This window comes from Tiliqua scincoides, chromosome 1 (genome assembly GCF_035046505.1).
Source record: "Tiliqua scincoides isolate rTilSci1 chromosome 1, rTilSci1.hap2, whole genome shotgun sequence".
Classification (NCBI taxonomy): Eukaryota; Metazoa; Chordata; class Lepidosauria; order Squamata; family Scincidae; genus Tiliqua; species Tiliqua scincoides.
Genome location: NC_089821.1, coordinates 204,964,749 through 204,991,423, shown reverse-complemented (window position 1 = coordinate 204,991,423; position 26,675 = coordinate 204,964,749). Strand labels below are relative to the sequence as shown.

Here is a 26,675-nt window from a genome sequence, read left to right as displayed (position 1 = left end):
ATTGTATCCTCCCAACAACCATGAGGAAAATGAGCTAAGAGAGAGCAACTGATCCAAGGACAACCAGTGAGCTTTTGAATAGAGAGATATTTAAAGTTAAGTCTCTGTGGTCCAATCCAACACCATTTATTACACCACATCACAACTGATTCAATGGAGATTGTTTACAGTCTCTTGGGGGTTCCTGAATACCTTATCTGACACTCCTTTTAGCTGCTGCTGTCCTGAATTATTTGGGCTTTCTCACTGTATCCCTTCAAGAAGATGTTCCTCCACTTTTGTACCTTGGTTTGGGGACCATTTTGGTCTGGGGACCTTTTGCACCCAGCTCAAATGCCTTAGGAAGCCATTGTGGTTGGGTAGTGGCTGAAAAAGCCTGGAGATACATTGGGGCCCATGGTAGTAGGGTCCATGGTAGTATCACAACCCCATAGTTCCTAAATAGGGACCATCTGTAGCTGGGGAGCAGCATCTCCTTTCTTCCCAATCCTATTCATTCCTCTTTCCACAGCTTCCACCATTGTCCCCTTTGTTTCTAGGAGAATGTTATCTTCTTCCATGCTCTGACTCCCTTCCATAACTTTCTTTACTGTCTTTCTCCATCTCAGTCTTTCTGGTCTTCCTCTTTTGCCCTCTCTTTCAGCTCTTTCCACTCTCTGTTATCCCTGTCTGCCCCCATGTCCACCTTTCTTGTCTTGTCCACCTGCTAGCAATTGGGCTGTCAGTTGTTGAATCTGTGTGTGTGTGTGTGTGTGTGTGTGTGTGAGAGAGAGAGAGAGAGAGAGAGAGAGAGAGAGAGAGAGAGAGAGAGAGTGTGTGTGTGTGTGTGTGTGTGTGTGTGAGAGAGAGAGAGAGAGAGAGAGACCACAGTTAAATCTAACATGATCAATATTGCAGGCAACACTGACAACCTCTCTCTCTCTCTGGAAAAATCATCTGCAGATGAGATAATTGACCAACATCTGAAAAACTACCACAAATCGTAGGGACGGTAATATAATGTTCAATTTGCTGGTGATAGAACTGATGTCATTCTTTATATATGATTCAATATTCTTATCAAGGTATTTTGCATAACAGTGGTGCTTTCCCAAGATAACAACTTCCATAAAAAAATGATTTCTTTGAGGTTGTCTGAAGTCATGTTCCCACTTAGATTTGTGGGTATTTGCAAATACATATGTCAAAAAGTCAGCAGAGTAGTTTGGCAAAGAAAATGCTGATTAGTGCTGAAACATCAATTTAGAGACATCTTTCATTATTTATCCACATCAATATGGAATGCCATGGTGCAGCAGAACTGGGAGGAGGAAATTTGTAGCAAGAACTTATTTTCCTCTTTGAAGCAAAGGCATTGAAATAATGGCAAAATCTGAGAAATGACTGATAAATCATGTATGGATCACTTGTTGTGGGTGGCAAATTACAGAGAACACAAACATTTGTACAACTAAAGTAACTAGGGATGTCTAGATATTAGATGTATTGTAGAATGCATGCCCCAGAGCCTTCTTAATTGGACTGTGCAATGGTCTCTACTAAATAGACACAAAACTTTGCCGAATAATGTATTAAGAGGAGGTTCATTCCTGAAATGTCTGTTATGTAGGAAGAGAACTTCATGAAAACTAGACTATATTTCAAATGCCTGCTAGAAATAGAGATCAGGGTATGAAGTTATGGAAGTCAACACTTCACTTCCAAGTGAATGTGCTTGGGGGTGAGGACCAACTGAAGTTTATGTTTGATCCAAGAATATTAACAGTGGTAGCTTCCTTCATAATCATATATCCTTCCATACAATCCTGAATCTGACTTGACTTGTTCTCAAATACAAATTTCCTGGGTCTCTTGTGCATTTCTTTTAAAAATGTAGAACATATATTATGCTTTTTAAAAACAAAAGGGTTCCATTTCAGTTGGTTTTTTTAAAATAGTTCTCCCAATGACTATTACATTGGATACTTCTCTCCTGGGTCACTTGCCTAAATTATACCAATTATTCCATTTTTGCCGTTTAGAATCACCTTGCTTTGAAGCCTGTTCCTAGTTTTGTAACCACAGAGTCAGACTATTTTTATGGCTTTTAATAAGTTTATTCTCTGTGGATCTCCCAAATACCAATATTCGGATTCCATCTGCTTAATATTTTCCCATTTAATATTGCAAATGTTAATTGTTTCCTAAATATAAGCACAAAAAAGGCAAAATAAATTTCCCAAGAGAATTCTATGCAGAATGGCAATAAGGTTCCTAAAATAACTATTAATATTTAAAGAAACCACTCTCTTCTACTGGTGATAAATGTTCTGAAAGGCCATACTTTTAAGTTACCTGTAGTGCAATTAACACCCAGAAAGTATTCTATGTTAAGCATTGTACTATTATAGCACATTATCCAGTGTGTTTTGTTTGAATTTATTTCACATGCAACAGAAATCCTCTTTCTCTTGCTTTCAGACAACATGTATCTAGTTTCCATGTACTTCACTGCAACAGCAGAAAAGAAGTTTATAACAAAGCAGTATAATACAGACAACCGCAGCATAATGTAGCGCATAGTCCTCAATTTATGTAGCAATTTAATTCTAAACATGAACAGACTTAATATGTTCATTCCTTAGGAGGAGGTACCTATGAGTACAAGGGGCTTACAATTTATGAGACGGTAGGCTCTGTTTGGGACTGAACAGCATTTGTGAAACAGTTGAATAATGACGAAGTGGCCAAAGGGTGAGAGGGTAGATACAAGTTCCTGCCAAAGCACTGAGTTATTTCATGCATTTGAAATAACTCATGAACATGCACGTAGAAATGACTTTACCATTTGGCAGTACCCTTTGCTCAATGGCCACAAAACGTAATGCTGCTAAAGAAACTGAAAGCATCATAGGGAGATCGGCTAAAAAAGCAGGGTAGGAAAACCCATTCAACAGACTCTGAATTCTGTTTAAAGTAGTTTAAGTATGTCAGCAGAGATACATTTCTAGAGGTGGGTTGCAGAGGCAGAATAGTGCCTGTGGATTTGTCATCAAAAGATACCTCTGCAAGAGAGGATTCATTAGCAACTTCCTGTGACAGTGCAGGGAAGAAGCCACCACTAATCTCATGAACCTCAAACTCCCAGATTCGTAACTTAGGAAAGTTTCCAAGTCAAGGCTCTGGGCATTAGCATTGGCAGGGCCCTGACAGAAATACTGTATATCATTGAATAAGGATAATACACATTTATTATTCAAGAGATTGAGCTGGGCAGGGGGGCAGGAGAGGGAGATTTGGTGGCAGCAGCGCACGTGAGATCCTATGCCTCCTTCTTGGCCTGGACACACCCTGATTCTCTTTGGAATTGCCAGCAAAAGAGCTGGTGTAGGTCTGAGGAGATCCAATATGGCACCCATTGTATCTCGTGAGGGAGTTTTGGCATGCCTAGGCCTCCTTGGGGAAGGAAACAAATGTTCCCTTCCTCCTTTCCCTAGGGTAAGCCCCCACTGACAAGAGTCATCTCAGGTCATCTCAGACCTATACCAGTGATATTGCTAGTGGAAGCTCACACTGATAAGTCCAACAGGCAGAAAGCAGGATGAGTCCCAACAGCCATGACAGCTGGAAAGCATGCTATGCCGGTGGGGAATGTGTATTCCTCTGGCACAGCACATGGTTAGGATTGGGCCCTAAATTACATATTAATGTGAAGGAAATATGAGCTGAACCTGAATGATGCCCAATTAATGCCACAGACTTTCTACCCTTCATGAACTTTTTATCTTTGCAATTAATCATCTTTAAATAAAAGTCAAAATCGATATCAAAATAATATAATTGCATAAACATCAAGTGCATTGTTAAATGGAACAGTCTTGACTCCACTTGCTTTGAAATTGGTTCCTAGAAAATGAAAAATCTCTCTTTTATTCTTAAATGGTGCAAAGCCAGGAGAAACCAGCACTCACTCACTCATAGTTAAGATCTTGAAATTCACATTTGTGCAGAATGCTAGCTTTATAATCTACTTTTTTACTAGGGTTTTTTTTCCTTTCCAACCCCAGAGAAGAAAGAGAGATTGAGAGAGGAATGAGTAAATCTCCATTTTAATAGTTGCCGTCAGACGTTTTGCTCTGTAAGGACTATTTCAGCAATTTTTGGTGGTAATATATGGCATTTTCCTGATTAACAGCCATTTTATACCTTGTGTAATTGGCTACAAATCAGGTGGATGTCATAACGTAGCAAGAAAACATTCCCATCTCTGTCATAGCCCTGGCCTGGCTTCCTGGAGGATATATTACTTGAGTGGTTTACGGGTTTTCATTACTTTAACTAATGTACTACCTGTAGTGCAGAGAAAAAAATTCTAAACTAATGATCACTTCTCCCTACTAGCTCTTTATAGAGTCCCTATCATTTGTCTTTCAGTTCTGGGTTTCCTATAGGGACTTTGGAGCTTTCTAAAAAGATTTTATTCTATATATATATTTTTTACCTCAACATGCTCTTTTTAACCCAGAAATGCCAAGCCACAGATAAGGGATTATGTTAATAACAGCAATATAAAAATAATGTTGGAGCAAAAGTCATGGGGCAAATAAAAACAATTAATCTCAGACTCTAATTCTGTTTCATCTTTATTCAGGCCAAAACTGGGTCCTGCAGGGCAGGTGAAATGTGTGACAATATATTACCATATATAGGAGACTGAACACTGAGAAACACATTAAAGTTTTATGACTTGGCAAAGCAGTTTCATCACTGTTAGAACCATCTAATGATAAAGAAAAATCAGCTCTATAACCCTCCAATTAACCTGTAATAGGGTTTCATGACCATATATGAGTACCTAATTTGAAATTTGAAATTAGGTTCTTGGGCTGAGACTAGATTGCTTCACAAAGAGAGAACATTGGTTAGTGCTGAAAGTGAAGGAGTGAATCTTTGATGAGGTCTAGAGGCATAAACATATAAACTCATATTAAAAGACCATTCCTTGTTGCAATACTAGACAAGCTGCTTTTATTCACTGTGTAGCCATGACAAGTCCAATTTAAGGAGCTTGTCTGTTAATAGCTTGCTGGCTGATCTTGAGCAAATAAGCACCGTTAACGCTAATCTACCTCAATGGGTGTATGGAGTAATATGAGATAACAGGTACTTCACACTAGCCCCTTTCTCTGGATTGCCAATGTTTGTTCAGTCACTTTTTGCAGAGCATCAAAATGTTGTTTTGCTAAATAGTTGTAATTCAGTGTTTTCTGTGTCCCTCTTAATTTCTGATAATTTCTCCTGCCCATTACAACTGCAACACAAAACGGCAAGATCCAATCGAGGCACCTTGCAAAAGGACTTGGTTATTGACAATATGAATGATGATGCCATGACCATTTCTGATTGCTGTACTCTTCTACAGTGCTTATTTCTCCATTCATTTTATACTGGGTTTTGCAACTCCTAAGATTCTACTGAGGGAGAGGGTATAGTCAGGAAGCCTTTGGTTGCTGTTGTGTGCAATTTTTTTAGAAGGAAGAAATAGTGGAGAGAGGTGGATGGAGAGAGGTGGAATGGAGAGAGCTGAAAACTGGTGTGCCCTAAGGATCTGTCCTGGGACCAGTGATTTTAAACCTGTTCATAAATGACCTGGAGAAAGGGCTGAGCAGCGAAGTGGCTAAGTTTGCAGACAACATCAAACTTTCCCGAGTGGTGAAGACCAGAAGAGATTGTGAAGAACTCCAAAAGGATCTCTCCAAAATGGCAGGGAGGGCAGCAAAATGGTAGATGCGTTTCAATGTAAGTAAGTGTAAAGTCATGCACATTGGGGCAAAAAATCAAAACTTCACATATAGGCTAATGGGTTCTGAGATGTCTGTGACAGATCAGGAGAGAGATCTTGGGGTGTGGTGGACAGCTCAATGAAAGTGTCAACCCAATGTGCAGTGGCAGTGAAGAAGGGATGGGATCATGAAGAATGCTTAGGATCATTAGAAAAGGTATTGAGAACAAAATGGTTAATATTATAATACCGTTGTACAAATCGATGGTAAGGCCACACCTGGAGTATTGCGTGCAGTTCAGGTCGCCATATCTCAAAACGGACATAGTGGAAATGGAAAAGGTGCAAAACAGAGTGACTAGGGGTGCAATCCAAACTGTGCCCTATGCTGAACCAAGTCCTTTGGGCTGGCCTAGGAGGGTCGCAAACGTGCTGTAAAGAACGTTTGTGCCTCCACAATGGGAAGCCAGGCCAGCACTCTGAGAAGCGCCGGCCTGCAGAGGCTGACATAAGATTCCACACTGGCTTCCCCTCAGCCCCTTGTGTTGGCCCGCCTGCGCCGACACAGGCAGAAAAGGTAGGCATGGGGACGCGGGGAGGAGGAGAGAGAGAGAGGTGTTCCTGGGCAGGGGGAGGGCGAGTGGGTGGGGAGCGGGAGGTGGGGTTGGGATTCGGCAGTTATGCCGGATCCCTACCACTGTTCCCGGGGAGAACTCAAGCTGCTCCGCTTTCCCCTGACTTGTGCCAGCTCCAGAGGTGGCGCAAATCCGAGAAGTCCCATTGTGGCCAGGGGCCCTTACCCGGAGGTAAGGGGAAATGTTTCCCCTTATCTCTGGCTGAGCCGCTTCTGGTCACAATCCTGTGCTGGCTTGCCTCTTCCAGTGCAGGTTAGGATTGTGCCCTAAGATGATTACTGAGCTGGGGCACGTTCCTTATGAGGAAAGGTTATGGCGTTTGGATCTCTTCAGCCTAGAAAAGAGGCACCTGAGGGAGGACATGATTGAGACATACAAAATTATGCATGGGAAGGATAAAGTGGATAGAGAGATGCTCTTTACACTCTCACATAACACCAGAGCCAGGGACATCCACTAAAATTGAGTGTTGGGAGAGTTAGGACAGATAAAAGAAAATATTTCTTTAATCAGTGTGTGATTGGTCTGTGGAACTTCTTGCCACCGGATGTGGTGATGGCATCTGGCCTAGATGCCCTTAGAAGGGGATTGGACCAATTTCTGGAGGAAAAATCCATTACGGGTTACAAGCCATGATGTGTATGTACAACCTCCTGGTTTTAGAAATGGGCTATGCCAGAATGCCAGATGCAAGGGAGGGCACCAGGATGCAGGTCTCTTGTAATCTGGTGTGCTCCCTGGGGTATTTGGTGGGCCTATGGCCTGATGCAGCGGGACTGTTCTTATGTTCTTAGTGGGATTAGAAATTGCTGTTTTCCACCATCAAAGAACAATTCTTTGTACAACCTTCTTCTGGCTCTAGAACTCACACAGATTAAAAACAGAAATATTATGCAAGTCCTGCAGTGTGGTGGTGATGATGATGATGATGATGAATATTTATGTCTCTAACATAAAAGTTCGCAAAGTAGTTTACAGAGAAGATCAAATAAATAAACAGCTCACTGTCCCAAGAGGGCGCACAATCTAAAACACTACAATTTTTTTTTTTGTATTTATGAATTCTGGGGGCAGCATTGTATCAATGGAGCATTGTCCATTTATTTCAAGCCTCCTTTGTTGCCCTAAATCAGTGGTACTCAAACTTTTCCGGCCAGTGGCTCCCTTGACCCCCGGGGCTGTTGGCCATGACTTCCCATCATGTTCCTGAAGGTTGGAAGTGACATCATTAAACAGGGAGAAATGGCCAGAAATATTAACTATATTAAATAAATTAAATATAATATTATAATATTATATTTATTATAATATAATATTAAATATTAAATACATATTAACTATATTAATATTGATTATATTAATCATATCATTAATTAAATGCAGATCTTAAAAATATATTATTAATACACAGCAATATACATGCTTTATATATTATTAGCTACTGATCACTGTTGGAGACAGGATGCTGGAGTAGGTAGATTTTGTCTGGCCCAGGAAGACTCATTTTTTTTAACTTTGTAAGCATACCAATAGAATTGTTTTATCAAATGAAAGTTGTGAACAACCACTCTGACCAACATTACAAACAGACATCCCTGTGGACCCCAATCCAACTAGTTATTTTTCCCATTCTCCTTGGATAGGATTGAACCCTTTATTCATTTAATGAAATTAATTTTTTCCAGCAGCTGGTGGGGAAAACAAAAATAGACCATGAAAACATATCAGAGCTGATAAGGGTTTGATTAGGAAGCTGATTTGTCTCCTATACTAGGAGATGCACAGCTCAAGCCTATGCATGTCTACTCAGAAGTAAGTCCCATTAGAGTCAATGGGACTTACTCCCAGGAAAGTGTGGATAGGATTGGGCTGGCAATCACTTCATCAATGGCTGATAAGTATTCCCTTCAAATAGCAAGATTCATCACTTTAAAAATACAGCCTCTCCTCTTCAGACAAACAACAAGATTAATAAATCACTTTAAAAACAGTACCCTTTTTCTGCTCCTGGCCAAGTAAAGTGTGTGCTTGTCTCTCCCCTCCCCCTTTGCCAACTTTAAGAGCCCTGGTGACTGGTAAAATAGGAAGCATTTTATTTGGGGAGGGGGAGGAAAGCGGGAAGGTTTGGAGATCGAAAGGGGGGAAAGGGGGTTGAAAAGAGAGATTTCACTTTGATGAGAATCGATCCCAGGCTAGGAACTAGGAACCAACCAGACAAGGATCAGCGAGGGTTAAGGACTGCAAACTGAGCATGCTCGGTACTTGCCAGATGGGGGTTGGAGTTGAAGACCTTTGGAAACAACATGCAGCAAACACAGAAGGTGGCAGCCTCGGAGTGGAGGGAGAAGAGGGCGGAGCGACAGCAGCCACTCTCGCAGCTGAGCAACTCCCGTTTCTTCTACTTTTAAAAAAAGTGCAGAGGATGGGCAGAAGATGGACTCGTATTCTGCCCAGGGGTGTGACTGTATCGCTGCGAGAGGATATCCCGCGCTTCCCCTTAGAGTTCCTGGTGCCTCCCTAAAGAGCTGTGCCTCACAGTTTGAATAACACTGCCCTAAATGATAATGAGCTCTTCCAGTTTTTACACATGATTAGGAGGGCTCACTTTCCTCAGCCCAGTATATTAAGAACTGAAAACCTAATAGTATGAATGTTTACTCAGAGAAGTCCTGCTAACTTAAATGGGGTTTACTCCCAAGTAAGCCATTGAATGAATAGAATTTACTTCTAAGTAAACATGTACAGGTGTGCATTCTAAAAGTGGATTATTTTTTTTAAGTATCTTGCAGGGAAATCCGTCTTTTACCAAGCCCTCTCCCCCTTGTAAAGAGTCCACTTTCAAAGATAATCTGAGAGGACATGAAGGGGTATGAAAGCAAGCAAAGCAGCAATGACATTGAAAGGGGGAAAGGGGAGGAGTGACAGCCAGTCAGCTCTCAGGAAAACACCATACAGACAAGACAAAAAGGAGTAAGATCAGCATCTCTGCAGGAACTGCAGGAACTGAAGCAATTCTGTGGTAGTGACGGAATGCCACTCAGCTTGAAGCCTGTGAGATTCCATCCCTTTATCTCCAACCAAACAAACTCAGTTGTTGCTAAACAATTAACAAATTACGGTAGTAGACCAAATACACTCCCAAACATTATTCTTTTTCTTTTTAAATCTACTTGGGCCCTTTCAAAAGCAAACTTTTTTCTGCTTTGCTAAGTGTCAGGGCACTGCGGATTTTGAAGGAGGAAAGTGCACTGTAGTGTGGCACCACCTTTTTAATCAGTCACCTGCTGACCATGAAACAGCAACAATAAATGGCCCTACTATGGAAACAACCAAAGAGATAACATGACCCTTTCTAAACACTTTTGGTAGGTTGTGAATCTGTCTACATAGGAATACTATAGTTCAAGAACTCTCCCTCCTTCCCCCCTCCCAGGGCCTATTAGGCTACCTGATGCTGGATCTTTGCTTCTGTCCAAACGGCATCTCCTACGCATCTCCATCATTGCCCAGAATTGCTCCAACGGTGAGTGCATGGGCTGCTTCCACAGCATGTTGCAGAGCTTGCAGTACTTACTGTGTTGCCCCCCCTTCAGCTACACTACTGCATATAGGAGCCTGCTGCTTCAGATGGTTACATAGCTCTTGTCAGATATTAATTTAGTAGTGAATATGGAGTCAGGCTTATAAATCAAAATATTTTCCTATAGAGATTTCTGCGCACTAAGACCACAACGGATCTCATTAGGTTTACAGGGAAACCCAATTATTGCAGGGGGAAAAAAAAGACATACCTTTAATATCATTTGCCTGCCTGTTGGCATCATTAAGAACTCTCAAACTTTTCTGTAGAGCACTCTTGGCACCGTCCTTTAATGATCCTTCTGGACCAGATGCCTATAGCAAAAAGGAAAAAAAAGCAACCTAGTGTCACTGAAAAGCAGCAGGTTCAGGAGAAGTTTAAGTTCTTAAAAAGTAAAGCAGGGCAATTTAACAGAAGAGTCATGAAAATTTGAAGTGATTATCAGTGTGTTTTAAATTATACTCCCAAATCACTATGATAATCATCCCAAAACAGAGAACTAATAAAATATTTTCCTTATTAATTTGAGCATCCTGTCAAAGCAGAGACTCCCAGGCTGTCTATGGTTATGAAACAAAAATAAATACTAAACAGGGGTAATGGAAGAAGGGCTGCCCTGAAGATCAATGCTTTTCAAATCTATTTTCGATATTTTTTAAAACTTTCTGCATCTTTATGAATATAGTTGCCTGGCATCCAGAGAAGTGCAAACAGCACCCTGCCTGTTCACATCACAGGACTTTTCCTGTCTGCTGTTCCTCACTGCAGTCCTCTGCAGCACCCAAAAAGCTGGCCCTGAGGGTTGGAGACCCTCCAAGAGGTCTGTGAAATAAATCAATAGATTTGCTGTTGTAAACAGCCCACAGGATTGGGCTGTATGTGATATAGAAACGCTAGCAACGATAACAATACTAATGACAAACATCTGCCAATAATGACAAATCTTTATATTATATATTAAGAATATTTATACAGTTCACAAAGTGGATTGCATAGAAATAATTCAATAAATGGTTCCCTGTCCCCAAAGGGCTCACACTAAAACAAAATAGAGACATCAGCAATAGCCACCAGAAAAGAGCCCATGCTGAAGTGAAGAGGAACTGTTTCTCTCCTCCTGCTAAATGTACAAGGGTGCTACTTTGAATGAAGTCTCTTTGCTCAGTTAGCAGGGATCATCACAGTTAATTTGCAGTATGCAAGCTTACTTTTAGCAACACACACACCCTGAAAGACTGGTTAATGCCAATAGCTTTTCTATTCTGAAATAGCTGAACTGCTTTTGAAGGTGGCCTTTCGCAGACTCTGCAGCAGAGGCACCTGCCACATCAGATTATGTTTTCTCCCTTCTTTCTCCCTTCAAATCCAGAGGCAATGGAACGATCACTGGACTAGCAAAGAACTTCACGCTGAAGGACTAGTGCTATTATTAACAAAATAAATGTGTTTGCTTGACTGGCTAATAAAAAAAGTTCATTTGACAGCATGGAATTGTGAGTGTTTCAATTTGTAGAGTAAAAAACTGGAAGCAAGTTGAGTAAAAAGTTGAGTAATTGGACTTGGCTTAACACTTGAATGAGGCGTTTGGACTAGAAAAACGGTGCTATGAAGAATATTTACACAAGTTATTTAACAGATCAGTAGACAACAGAGATTATTATGCAGACAGCACTGATGTACCTTGAAGTACATGATATTTTTACACAGCTAAATTATGGGTAGACCAAACTATCAAATCCATACTAAACAGTATTCAATTTACATGCAGTGAAGATAACCACCATGTGTTGGAAGTGTTAGACAGCCAGACTCAAATCCTTAAAATGGACCACTAAAAACTAGTAGTTTTCTACATGGAAAACATTTGATAGGAAAATAATGACTATTATGTGCAGTGAGAGCACAAATACACTGACTCATCTTAGAGGCATATACAAAAGATGGGAAGTTTCCATTAGTCATGGGTTCTCAAGATATAGAATGTTTGTAAGAACAGCAAAACAGATGTGCATGCCATGATCACCAATGACAATCTATGTGGAAATGAGGTTTCATGGGTTTTTCAATATTCATAAATTTTGGAGCAGTCCTGAGGTGCATTGTTATAGATTCCCCACGGCAGAGCTTCACAATGGCATCTTCAAGCCCAAGAAGCTCTGAGAGAGAGGGTCAGAGGATAGGAGCTTGCGCCAATGTATCTAGAGTTGTGCAAAGAGTAACTGGGGGCCAACTCTTCCCTCTAACCATGCGGGTAAAGCTTACACAAGTTTTCTGTTGTCTTCTAAGGAAACAGTTTCTCTTACCAGTTGCATAGCCTCATTGGCTCGAGCTTTAGCTCCTTTGGCAATTCCATCAGCTTCATCAATATAGTCTTTGATACTGCTGTAGGCCTTAAAAGCTGCTGTGGCATTCAAGGAAAGGTTCTTAGCTTCATCAAGGATACTGTTAGGAAGCAAAATGTATTACTTTACATATTGCAGGGAGACCCAAAAGTATAATACGTGACATCTCTTTGAACCCAACAGCTTGATTCCAACCAGTAAAGAAGAGCGTATCTGAGATGTCTAAAGTTAGCCATGTAACGGGTGTTAGAAGTTGCAGAAAAGGTCACATGTTAAGTGATTCAGGAAGCGCCTGCATTTAAAGACCTTTATAGTCCTAATGCTGCCCAACACTTCAGAATAACCCAGCTAACTCCCTTTGCTTTTTGACGGCTTGTCATTAAGCTAAAGATAAGCCTTCACAACCTGAACATTGAACTTGGAATACTGCAACTGAACACTGCAACTGGAATTATCCTTTTTTCCTGCCTTTGAGAAAGCTTGGACAAATGTGAGAGCCCCAAATTTTTTAAAAAAATTGTATATGATTTCTTTTTATATTTGTCAATGACTGCCTGCCTGCCTGCCTGAGCTCTAGCTTGAAATAAGAAACCCATAGTTAACATACTCATCCAGTCTTGCAGATGACTCATTCAGTTGGGCAGCATGATTCTCTGCCTGCAGCACCTTTTCTGGAAGTCTCCTGTCTTTGATGTCTTGAGAAAGATCATCTATTTTATCTTTTAGCTCATCAGATAGTGGACTTATGCCATCCCGAACATCACCCAAATACTAAGAGCCAGAAAACAGAAAAAGTGTTTCAGCCATTGAAAACGTGAATTTTCACGTTCCTGAGTGGTCTCACATCTAGATGTGAACTAGAATCAGATCAGCTTAGCTTCAGTGACAGACAGACAGACAGACAGACCTATGTTTACATTTCTCCTTTAGGTATACAAGCTATACTAATCAAATCTTAGTGCAGTACGACAAATATAAAACAGAATGAGTTGATTAATAGAGAAAGTTGATACAGGGTTGCTTTAAAGACATAATGAAAAGTAATTTGCTCAATATATCTTAGGAACAGGTCATTAGCCATAAAAGTACAAACTGTTCTAGGACCAACATACTCAATTTAACTAAAAATATTAAACATATAATTGTTTAAAAACAAATGCTTATGAATTTCCCAAAACTAATTCACTGTGTATGAAAATGACATTGAACAGCAACAAAAAAAGACAAAAAAACCTACACTTTTTCAAATACTTTGGTGAATAGCAGTTCTCAGATCATATAATGGAAAGACAAAGGCAAACATTTTTTGAATGGTTCCTGATTTGTAATATTGTTTATTATATTTATGTCTTGCCTTTCCTTCCTCATGAAGGTGACAAACATGGGGTTCCCTCATGATCAGTCTACCCATCATGCAAATGATGATGTTCACATTGGGTTACAGATTGGGGGAAGTAGCGAAGTGACAGCTACCGCCTCCCTCTGGTCTGCTGCCAATGGAGCTGACCCCCTCACTTTATTCTTACCTCCACACAGACCCTATAAACCAAAAAGGAAATGCAGAACACGGTGGGAGTGATAGCATTTCCCGCTTTGCTTGAAAAGCCCATGTGGAGGAAGGAGTGATGCAAGGGGTACATGGGTTTGGAGAAGCATAGCAATTGGGAGGGCAACACTATTGGGCTGCCTCAAGAAGTCCAGTAGCTTCAGCCAGCCCTGAGTTCCCAGACAAGCATCCGTTCAAGCACTGATTAGACTGAGATCTGCTTAGGTTCATCAAGATGACTGTATCATGCTATTGAACATACACACACTTTTGGATGCATGAAACTGCTGGTAAGTCAGATATACGCAGATGACCATTTTATCACACCTGCGCAGCAGGTGCATGGCAAAGTTCTGCTTACTGCTGGGAGGATGATACAAACATTACAATCAGATTACCAACTAGGTATATGCACACTGTATTATGTAGCCATGATAAAACCAACCGAACAGGCACAATGGTGAACTAGTTATGGTGTTGGATCTGGAAGACCCAGGCACAAATTCTTGCTCAGCTCAGTCACATAGCTTTCTGGGTGACCTTGGGCCAGTCACTATCTTTCAGCCTCACCTAATTCACAGGGTTGTTGTGAAAACAAAAAGGAGGGAAGGAACCACATACATCACGCTGAGCTCCTTGGAGGAAGGGTGGTATAAAAATGTGAATGAATGAATGAAACAGTAATCTGAATGTACCTTGAAAGTGTACTAATTTCAACTACCAGTAAATTATACTTAGAAGTGCTGGTGTTGATCTGAGTGGTAATTAATGCTTGCATTTTTTTTTGCTTTTTGCTTTTATCCTTCTCTATGTATAAATGATCCTAACAGCAGTTCGCATGTCAAATTTATAGAAGCAAATGAATAACAAGACATAATGTGTATGAAAGAGAGATAGTCCAACTGGATAATCCAAAACTGATTTAGAAACCATGGACAGGCAAAACATGACATGAAAGTTGTTTGAACACACATTCCCTGCCCCCAAAATAACATGACTTCAGGTGAAGCAACTGCGCATTCAAACCATTTTCAACACACTTGGAATATCAGTCTTCTCCCTCAGATTTCATAACTAGACTGTGATACAAAATCCAACTGCAATTTAAAAATACAGTATCATTGATAAATATTAATCAGATGTTTGCTCCCACTGCAAATATGGGAACTCCTGTTGCAGCTTTATGAGTCTATTTTCCAGTGACATGTTTACCTCCACAGCTAAATTGATGCCATTTGCAAGGTCGTTAGCTTCATTAAGGATGTCATTTCCTTCTTTTAGTGTATTTTCAGCCTCCTGTCTTCCATCTTCTAGATCTTGCTTCTTTTTCTATAGATTATATTAAAAAACAGTTCAAAATGCATGTCCATTTTTTCAGATATGATTTCATCTTTAAGAAAATGTTCAGTGTTTATTGTGAACAGCATTGCTTCATTTGCATTATGAAATACAGGAAGGTGATTGTAAAGATTGTTGGGACCTCTGCCTTTCCTAATACCAGAAATCAAGGAAACTGTATGATAGGCTGAGGAAACATATATTTTTGGTTCTTTACCCCCAACAACAACTATAAATTCCATTTTCAAGAATTTATGTTTTAGAGAGAAATTAATTGAGGAATCAAAGTAAAGCAATAAAACAAGTAACATGCCAATTTACCCCCAAAGTCACAGGAATGTGGAGGGGGGGGGATCGGTGGTAAGCATAAGCTTAGGTATTGGTCAAACAGTTGCAAAGTCACAGAAGTCTGAGAAATTGGCTCCATCCAACCTAAGGTGTGCAGCAGCATGGATGCGCACCTCACAGCCAAGCTCCACACAGCACAAAGCATGGCAACCTGGAAGTTCACTGATGACAACATCGCTGAACCCAGGGTGTAATTAGTCTGTGGAACTCTTTGCCACAGGATGTGGTGATGGCATATAGCCTAGATGGCTTTAAAACAGGATTGGACAGATTTCTGGAGGAAAACTCTATCACAGGTTATAAGCCATGGTGAGTATGTACGAGATCTCAGAAAAAAATAGCCTTCGATCACTTCCAGTGTCTTGCCAAGCAAGCGCTTCCCCATGGATCACAAGAAAATGAACCAGCCATGTCCGTGGTGGACACTGAAGTTCATTCTTCACCCTCTCTGGTAGTCCACGGGGGAGTGCTCGCTCAGGAGACACTTTCACACGGACCACCAGGGAGGGTGGTGAATGGACTGTCTGCAGCTGGCAATGCATGTGGTCCACAATGATTCCAATATTTGCCTCAGCGTTCTGTGAGCTCCTAAAGGTTGGAAACCACTGCTTTAGAGGGAATGTTGCTGCCAACACTGGTTATGCCATTGTCACATCTTATAACACTCACAAATATTCTAACTGAAAGAGTAAAACTGTCAGCAAAACCAGCATCTGAGAACAGAAAAATACAGTAGTGGTGGGCAGTGCAAAAAATGTATTAATTGTATTTATCTAAAAGATTTATATCCTATCTTTCCAGAGCTCTGATGCGTGCATCTATGTGCAAATGTGAAAGTGAGTGAAAAAGTGAGGCAGGAATACAGATACTGTAAGCAAAAAAATGTATGAAGATATTGTATGTACGTATAAGTATTTTTTTAAACAACCACCTTCACGAAAGTGTCTCAGATACAGAATAAATTTTTATCAGCTGAGGAAAAACAATGGTATCCTGGAATTTGGAGGTACAGACAAAATTTCCTAACTTTGGTTGGAGGGACACACAAAATGAGCACGAGAAAAACACATTTTCATCCTTTTCTATCTTTCTATTAAGAAAAAGAAACACAAGTCATATCCACCTCAAGGATCTGACAACTGTTAGCCCTCCAAGCATCTTATGAAAGCTAACATCACAGGACTAATAACTGCCTCTAGGACCAAACTGACTGAGACATAAACAAGAAAATGAAACATTTGTCTTCATTTGAGGTTGACGTTGCTCTTTCTGTCAAGGCTAAGCGCTTGTTAATGTACAGTATAATGTGCTTTCAAGACTTTGCAATTAAAATTAAATCAAGGGAAATCATTTACACCAGTTACTAACTACAAAAGATATATAGTAGTTTGATTTATTATCTGAATTTACATATGCCCATTTAATTCTTTATTTGGAGTGCAAAAGAAGAAGAAAGTGCAGCTATACCAATACTGAAGATTAACTGGTCTCATGTTGTGGAGAGTAAACAAAGAATTAAAAATAATGGCTGTTTGGGGCCACATATAGGCAGTCTGTTTTTTACACTCCATTATACTATGCAGGTGTTTCAGGCTGCAATCCTATACACACTTTCCTGGAAGTAAGCCCCATTGAACACAATGGAACTTACTTGGAATAGGCATGCATAAGATTGTGCCCTGATGCCAGATTTGATGACCACACCATGAAGGATTCCATCTGGAAGAAAAGGGTTTGACAAGCTGCTTGTAGAACAATTATCGTAATAAACTCATTTGTACTCTACCATGGAGCTTTGTAAGCCGCCTTTGGGCATTTGCTTCAGCAGGGGAAAGGCGGGATATAAATCTCTCAAATAAATAAATAAATAAATAAAATAATCACGTAAAATTTAAGTTCCTCTTCTTTTAGTTCCTAAAAATAAAACAAGTTCCATATTTATTTCCTAACTAGAATTTAATGATTGTACTCAGACATAATAGGAGAAAAAACAAGTAAGCCTCTGACTTGTGCGCTTTCCTTCTACCCTTTCCCCTTCTTCAGTAAGGGGAAGAAATCAAAAGCTTCTGCTTCTAGTTTGTGACGCACATTGTTTGCCGCATCCAAAGATAACACTACTGTTTTTGTAAACCATACTTTCCCCCTAAAACTGGGATCCCAAACCAGGAGGATCAAAACATACCTCAAACTATAGCATGCTCTGTTTGGATGAAAATGTTTGTCATAAATTCTGGTTTGCTGTCCTGACATGTTAACAAACTTTGTTTAGAACCAGTTGGGATTTGTTGAGTTTGGTGGCAAACAAACAAACACACGCACCCAAAAAACAACAACAAAAAAACATAAGTTTGTTCTAAATCTAGAATAGAAGATACTAATTTCCTTCCTCATACATGAAGAGGAAGAAAAAAGTGTGAAGCGGAGGTTCATGCTGCAAAACCATGGTTTAATCATGGTTTAGCATTTCATTTAAACTCACCCAATGTGTCAACCATACAAAGTTTCACAAAGTTTGGAGGAGACTACTAGCTCAGAGTCTGCATCTGCATTAATGTTTACATATATTGTTAAATTACAAGATCTGTTGATCAGACACTCACATCCACTGATGTCATATTTCTTTGGTTGATTGCAGATAGTCTATCAGCCTCCCGAATTTTATCGGCTGCTTCTCTCAGCAAGTCAAGAGCATCATCAGCTTTTTCTTGGTAATCTGCCAGTTTGCCTTTGACTTCATTCTTGAGCTCCTCTGTTTTCTTCCTAGGTTCACCAAACAACTTTTTGATTCTCTTCAGGAGGGCTTCTGCAGCTCTGTAACACAACAAACATGATTGTTAAGACACCTGTAATACTTTGTTCCACATGCTTATAATATTCATTTAAAAATGGACCTAAGATTACTTTATACATTATTACAAAACTACATAAATAAAATACACTAACAACCCAAGTCTATCCTCCGCTAGTCTATAGCATGCTATGGTAGTGGGGGTGGCCAGAAGGTCAATGAAAGGTAAATAAAAAATTGTACTTACCTTCGAGTAGATCTTCTGGTTGCCTATAGTTCTCCTTGAACCCTCACCAGCTATGTAGCTGGCCAAAGCTCAAAGATTGGAAGGGGCTGGGTCAGGTGGAGGATAGTTTTCAGCGTGCCCCTTTCCCACTGAGATCCACCCTCGTCCAGTCTGCTCCCTGCCCTCTGCTCTCCCTCCCTCACCAGACTCACCCATGGTCTGCCCCACTGCTATCTTACACTTTGCACAAGCACATAAGACTTCTTTGAAATTCAGAAGGCCTCCAAGACGCCTTAAGATGCACTTCTGATTTTCGTGAAAACCAGAAGTGAGTTTCTAGGGCTTTCTGGGGGCCTGCTGAACCAGAGAGGTCACACGTGGCCTCTCCGGGCCTCAGAACACCTACAGGTCAACCTCCTGGTGTGGGTCAGGACTTGTGGTTTTGACCCACTTTGGATCAATCTGCAGGTTCCGAATGCATGATTAAAGAGGATGGACCTGTATGACTTTCTCTCCTGCCTGTGGACTTCCCAGAGGCATCTAGTTGGGCATTTGGCCTGATCAAATGAGCCTTTCTTTATGTTCTTATGGCTTTACTACCCACTCTAATTCATCTTGGGCTGTCTCCTCTTGCACATCCAGTTTTCTCTTTCTTAGCTCTGCCATCATTTTGTCAACATCACTCTGTAATTCTTGAAGACTTCTGTCCAGGTCTGGAATTCCAAGGGTCTCATTCAGTTTTAAAGCAGTTTCATTTGTAGCTGTATAAAAGAGACAAAATACACAAGTGAACATAAAAGAACAGGAAAAGTTTAACACATCCACATAATCTCTTTTCATTAAGTGGATTGCAATTTACAATGTCTTTGTCTGAAATACAAAGGGCCATTCATTCAGTGATGAGTAACAAACAAGACAACATATTTTCCAGCATATTGTTTATGGTACAAGGAAAGGACATAGCTAAACTGTAAATATATTTTTAATTTGTTCATGCATTTATAATGTACCTTTTCCCAAGAACCTTAAAGAACTATACATGGTTCCTTCCTCTTTATCCTTATGACAAGTCTGCGAAGTTAGCCTGAGAGATAAGAACTGGCCTAAGAAACCCAGTGATCTGCATGAATGAGTGAGGATTTGTACCCTGGTTTTCTTAATGCTAGCCTAACACTCCCGTGCTTTGTGCAGATTTTGTCTCCATTAGTATCAATAAACACATGCACATGTGATCCTCACTCATAGGCAACATAAAGCCTGTAGGCTGTATTGAAGCTGAAATGAAGATTCTGCACAAAATCAAAGCAAGAGCCTGAAGCACGAGAAATAATGCATATGTTTTACATGCTCTCTGAATCTGGAGCATTGACACAAAACAAAGTGTGTGTTGAAAAAATGTTTAAAAATTGAATGCTTGGCTGTTATCTCAAGGCATGATCAGTTAGGAAAATTAAGGAAGAAAGGAACAATTCTAGATTATTTTGTTTATTCTTGTTTGGGGGTAGATTGAAATTTTTTTTTTTTTAATGAGAACTGATTGATGAGCAGAGGTCTCCAAACTGGAAACCACGGTGTCCCAAAAAAGCTCTCCCTGTCTCCAGCAGCGCTTACAGTTCTGCCACAGCACTGCATTTCTTTCAAGCCGATCTGGGCACAGAAATGCAGAATAAGCACTGCTCACAGAGGGAGGACTTTTTCCAAACCCCAGATCTGGGCCACGGGTCAGGGTTTGGACAGCCCTGCTCTTGGGGAAGAATAAGAAGTCAAGAGTGTACAATAAACATAAATAATTCTATGGTTATGGTGCAACCATAAGTATTATAAATAATATGTCAGATAGCCTGAATGTAAGATTTGCTGTACCAACAAATAAAGGCTTAAAAATGTTTTGTAGCTGCTGCTACTTCAGAGAAAATCACCAGAAATAATGTTAGTTTAGGATGGAGATGCAAATTTAGCAACATCCAGTTTTTATGAATGTAAATATGATCCTTACTAATGACATCCGATGTTAAAAAAAATTTCCACCAGGATGAAACATTGATCCAATTAATAGATATATATTATTTCCAAATCAACATTTCAAATTCTAACCAGATGCTTCCAGAGGTGAAGAAAATAATTTAACTGTATCCTCTTTAAATATAAAGAGAGTTTGAAAACCACAGCATTAGTCTATTCTATGTAATGTGCAGCGCAACTCTAATTTGCACTGGAAGAGGAAGGCCAGCAGGCCTGTGCTGTACCCAGCGCAAGGTTTGCGTGCAAACTGGGACAAGAGGAATCACTTCCCCTTACCCTGGGGATAGCCACTGTAGCCCCAATGGGGCTACTCAGATCTGCGCCACTTCCGGAAGTAGTGCAAATCCAAGCAGCCTGGGGCTGGCCCAGATTGCCCGGGAACAGGACTAGGATCTGGCATAACTGCTGGATCCTGGTTCTGCCTCCTGCTCCCTGCCTGCCCCCAGGAAAACCTGCCATCCAACCCCCTGGCCCAGAATGTCTCCCTCCCGCCTCCTCCCCTCCCTCCCCAGACCTCTGCGTTGGCAGTGTTTGGCCAGCGCAAACACACCTTCCATGGGGCCCACAACGGGGCCCATGCAGGATTTATGCAGGACTAACTGCCTCCGGAGTGGCGCAAAAGTGGCGCAAAAGGGACTTGCACCTGCCTAACGTCGTATTAGGATTGCACCCTTAAAGTTTTTTTTTTTTTAATGGTTGGAATGTATTAAAGAACACGTGCAAACAGGTACCGCATCTTTCTCTTTTTAATAAGTATCCAGTGTAGTGTGCACAAAATTTCCTTCAAAAAGCAGTAATTGGGTTCATCAGTCGATCGAAGGTTGATTGGCTTTAGTCTCTTCCACACCCACTGAACAGGCAATCAGCACAATTACTTCTGGTGGAAGACCGTTCCAAGTATCCCTCAATGGCTATTGTATGTGCGCACAGTTGGATCAAGGCCAATGACTACTGCAGGCAGCTTTGATTAGCCCAATTCAAAAAAGATTAAAAGAACTGAAAAAAGATGAGACAGCATCAAAGGCCAAGGTTATGAAATCCCTAAAAAGTTAGTGGCTCAGTTCAAAGCATGACCAAGTTTACATTAATGCAATTTTTTGTTTCTTATTCACAGGTAGTGCTCTGTTCTTTTTGCCCTTCTCCTTGAGAAAATGTGGTTTGATACCTTCTAGTTATGGCTTTCAATTGCACTTTGAAGTTCAGAGAATCAAATTCCTCATAGGCATAGCTGGCTTGATTTCAGGGCATACGTATGGCTAGCAGTCATTTGCAAACACTAAGTAGCAGATGTTCATTAACAGCAAGTGGTAATGTATTTTTAAAGCCATTTTGAGAAATTAAGGATGTACTCTGAATGCTCCATGCAGAACGCTAAAACTACATGGGGCTTTTTTTCCTCCCAAATGAAATTTTTACTGCATGGAAAATCAACAACAACAAAGCAGAAGTTGCCCATTAGTTATTTAATCATAATAGCTATTCTTTAAGAACCAGAATGTTCCTGAAGGAACACATTCAATTTCTTGCTATTCTGTGCTCATAATTGCCAATCCACCAATAGTTACTGCAAACTGCACCCTGCAGATTGCAGCAAGTCTGTAGATAATTGGCCAAAGTTTCTCTAATTTTGCACATTTGAAGCCTAGCACTTTGATCAACTGATTCCTTTAGTCACATGAACTCTTTGGACAATGCTTGGTTGACCTTTGAACCTTTGCTTTTTTCTTCTTAAAATGTTTTCCTCTCGCTTTCCTTGACAAGCTACTGGCATTTTTTTTAATACCTTCTGCAGCCTGGAGGGTGCCCTTGATGAACTGTCCAAGCCTCTTCGCTCTCTCATTAGTCCTCTCAGCATCCTGTCCGGTTTGCTCCCCATCTGCTGTCACCTTGGTCGCCTGGCGTTACCGATTAAAGAAAAGTGTAATTAATGAACACGACAAGGACATACTCCACCTGCCTGCATCTACTTGGAAACCTCACCTCAAGCTAAAAGCAATCAATGAATTATTGATCAGCTATACTGGAAGTGACACACACTCTTCCCAAGCACACAGTTATGCTTTATTACTTCTACCAATAAAGAGATTTTTTTCTTCTTCTTGGAAAGCATAGTGGAGCAGAACACAAAAGAAATATTAGATTAGTTTTTTTTGTTTTTACTTTGGATACAGGTGTCATTCTTAAAACACAGAGGGCACAATCCACAGTAAAATGAAAAACCCATTAAAATCATGAGACAGTAAGAGTTCATTCTTCATTCTCGTCAATACCTCGCAGTATTGTTAATTCATTTAATGAAGTGCATCTGTCTATTTACAAGCATTAGAGAGAGAAAAACTGGTCTGATAGGAACTATTCTTTTCATCTACCATAATGCATACATATGACATTATATGGTCAATATTTTATTCCAGTTCTGTTTGATGCAAGGCACGCAGGAGACACACATCTGAAATAGTGCACTTTGTGTTGAGTGTCTGCCCAGAGAGCAGAGGGCCAATCCAGTATCATCCAGTAACAAGTCTATTAGAAGGACTGTTGGCATCAGGCTACCGATCCTCTGGCTAGGAAGGCCACACCTTTGAGCAAAAGGCAAGACAGGCCACATTTCTGATCTTGAGCTTTGCAATTACCTCCCACGCCTTAAATTAAGACTGGAATTGGGTTTTCCATATTAGGACAGAGCTTGTTTACAGAGTAAAGAATAGCATATTTTGTTTACAATTCAACATACTTAATGGTAACATAGTTTTCACATCTCCAAAATGGAGATGAGTTTTCCAGCCCTAAATCCTTCTGGGACAGCAAATGAAATTGTCTGTGACCCCAGCCACTTCCTTGGATTCCTTCAGGGACATGCAGTCCCTCTCCTATGATTGCTTTTGAATTCCACTCACTCTCTGAGGGGCTGTATAATCACAGGGGAGGATGAGCTCTTGCTGTCACAGCTCTAGTCTCTACACAGGGAGAGACTACAGCAGTGGCAGACAAGAGCTTTGCCTGCCCAGTGATAGTGCAACCACTCAGAAACTGGGTGGAGTGCGCGCGCAGTGTTATTCCCTGTGATTGTGCTGCACTCCACCCAATCACAGGGAATCACACTGTGCACACACTCAACTTCGTTTTTGAGTGGTTGTGCTATCACAAAGGAGGATGAATGTTTACCACTGCTCTGTTCTCTGTATCTAGTCTTTCACACTAGAGCTATAGCCATGGAAGCTCAGACTCCACTGAGATTGTGTAAGACCCTATCAATGAGCTACACCACCTAAGAATACCATAGGATTCTATGGGGCAAAAACTTTTAAAACCCTTGGCTTCAGAGCCTTGAGTCCTGTTCTCCAATGGGTTCTCTAGTCCTTCTCTTTGATCCATTTGCATCCTGCCTTGCTGAGTGTGGAACATTAAGCTGCTGGTGTTGCAACAAATTACTCCCTCCCCAGCCTCTCTAAAAACCACCTTGCCAATCAGCAACTCTTTGTAACCCTGCCTTCCATTGCGGTCTCTCTCTCTCTCCTTCTGCCTTCTCCTCAGCATTACCAGCTTGTTGAAGCCAGTATGGGCTGCCCTTGCTTCCTCATTCCTTCTTCTCAGGACCAAAGGCAGCCTGGTTCCCTTGCCTGACTACCTGCAAGGCTACTGCCTCCCTTGCATGTGAAGGGCTTGCTCTGTGACTCCACTTGCCCAGGGAGAGTTGCATTATCAGCCCTTTGCCACCATGATCCCTGCAACACCACAATCTCAGGTTATACAGACAGGAGAAGTAACCTGGACCCACAGCACAGCTCTCATGCTAAGGACTCAGTGAAAGCTCTCTGTCTTCCTTCATGTTGTCTCATGAAGTCGTTAAGCAATGCCAGTAACATATAGGAGTTTGAAAATAAAATGGCATTGCAACTATAGTTCACTGTAACCCTGCCTTGTAATTCTGGGTGAATACAGATGCCCATTGATCATGTAGCTATTTACTAAGCTGGTCATCTTGTCTGGTCCTGCAACGTAATGAGGAAAATCTTATTAAGCCTCAGAACATGATGAGATGTCTGCTATTTGATTTGCATTTTTGGTTTCTGGTACAATTTAATTTCCTAGTTATTACCTTTAACAACTTGAACAGTTTGGCAACAGACTATATAAAGGACCACCTGCTCTAAAATGGTCCTGTCCACCTGTTAGGATCATTGGATGAGGCTCTGCTGCATGCTCTGCCATTGAAGTTGTGTTTGGTGCGTATGTAGGGTAAGACCTTTTTGCAGTGACCAAGCTACAGAATGCTTTTCTTCAGGTAATCTGTCTAGCCCTTCCTCCCTGGACTTTTGGAATATAGTAGGACCTTTCAATTCAACAAGCCTCCAATGGTCTTGTTCCCTTGTTTTTAGTTCTGCCTGGTTTATTAGTTCCCTTGTTTCAAGTGTCTGTTGGGTTTAATATGTGCTTTGGCACTGTATAGTGTTTTTTGGAGTCATTTTAACTGTTTTATTGTTGTAATTTTAATTCTGTTGTTTATACAGATGCATTTTTATTCGGATATAAACTGCTGGGGAGGTGTCTTCTGTTCAAAAAACTGTCTAGAAATTCTAAAGATAAAATACTCTGCAGGGCACCACCTTTCCAATTCAAGCACTTAAAACTTCACCATTTGGAAATCAATTTCCCCAACTCATTTTTCTTTGCCACTAGGTGTCACACTTTATATTAATATAATCCTCTCTCTCTCTGATTAACAAATGAAATTTCAATTTCTGTACAGTTTGGATTGGATCTTTACTAATCTTTAAAAATCTTATCTTTACTAATAAAAGGAATAACAAACAACAGAGGTGTCATCTCAAGAGGATTTTACTACCTAGAGAAAAAGGCATTTTTAATAACAAACTTCCTCTCCTCCCTTCTAAATGAAGTTTGCTTGATTGGCTTCAAGTCATAACTAAGAGTTGATTTTAACAAAGGATTTCTTTGCCTTGCTGTGCCTCTGTTGGATTACCAAAGTAATTTTTCTTCTACAGGATAAACAAACAGTATTACAAAAAAAAAAGAGTAAAGTAAACCCTTTCTGTATTGCCTTTTGATATGTTATAACTTAATCAAAGGGTGTATGTGTGTGTAACAAATTCTGCGATAGGTTAATTTCGTTGACATTATTCATTTTACGTTACTGAATGTTTATAGAGTTCCTGCCAAAACAAAGAGATACAATGCAGCCAAAATCATGTAATAATCTTTAACATAGAACCACATATAAGTTTGCAAGTTACACAAGGGTCATTACTGGGAAGTATGAGAAGGTGATCAAGAATTTCTCTGATCAGCCTGATATACCCTATGATATACTGGAAGCAGCTGGTACGGCCTGTAAATCATCTGACGGCCCAATCACATCCAACTTTCCAGTGCTGATGAACAAACATTCCCTTTCTATGAGGAGTTCTCAGTGACTGCCCCTCAACACAGGATGCAGCTCATACGCTATTGGTATATCTGCACTGGCACAGGAAACTAGGATAGGATTGGGCCCCTAGTCTTATACTAGTTCCCCAAAATATTCCTCATCATGTTTGGACAGAGGAGGCCACTTGAAATGGAAAGCTGGGGCATGTACCAATGAGTAGAACTGAAAGTTGCTAGGCATTCCCTTGCTAGTTCAAGTAGCAAGCAGGTGTATCACAAATGGGAGGGAGGCTGAATCAGCCTACAGGTGGAGCCTATTTATTTGCATTAGCTCTGTTCTGTGACTCGGCGCGATTAACAAAAAACGCACTGTGCTGAATTCCATAGAGTTACGCAAAGAGGCTGCAGCCTGACACTTACGGATGGAAGGAAACTAACTCAATCCCCTCCCCTCCGTACTCAGCCCTCCTGTTGCCAGCTGTCCTGCTTCTTTCACAGTTGGAATGGTGAGCTTGCTTGGGAAGCCTCGTCCTCTGTGTCCCAGTCGGCCTCCCAACAGCGCTGCAGGTTCTCCTCCTCCTCTTCGCTGCTGTTGCTCCTGCAGCCCTCCCTGGCCACCATCATGGAAGCTCCTCTGCATTCTGGGACTTGTAGTCCGGCTCTCTGCTCACCCTCACCTGTCTCTCCAAGGCTTGCTTGGG

At 40.8% G+C, this 26,675-nt stretch overlaps 1 protein-coding gene across 8 annotated transcripts in view; it reads right to left on the bottom strand.

Annotated features, from left to right (window-relative positions):
• The window catches only part of LAMA2 (laminin subunit alpha 2), a 485,843-nt gene that overhangs the window by 65,756 nt on the left and 393,412 nt on the right, over positions 1-26,675 (bottom strand). For all 8 annotated transcript variants that reach the window (XM_066614516.1, XM_066614463.1, XM_066614481.1 and 5 more), the window contains 7 exons: positions 22,370-22,481; positions 19,169-19,325; positions 18,151-18,361; positions 15,077-15,193; positions 12,926-13,089; positions 12,280-12,418; positions 10,188-10,290 (listed from right to left, as the gene is read on the bottom strand). In XM_066614516.1, coding sequence (XP_066470613.1) covers positions 10,188-10,290; positions 12,280-12,418; positions 12,926-13,089; positions 15,077-15,193; positions 18,151-18,361; positions 19,169-19,325; positions 22,370-22,481 — 1,003 coding nt within the window. The remainder of the gene's footprint in view (positions 1-10,187; positions 10,291-12,279; positions 12,419-12,925; positions 13,090-15,076; positions 15,194-18,150; positions 18,362-19,168; positions 19,326-22,369; positions 22,482-26,675) is intronic.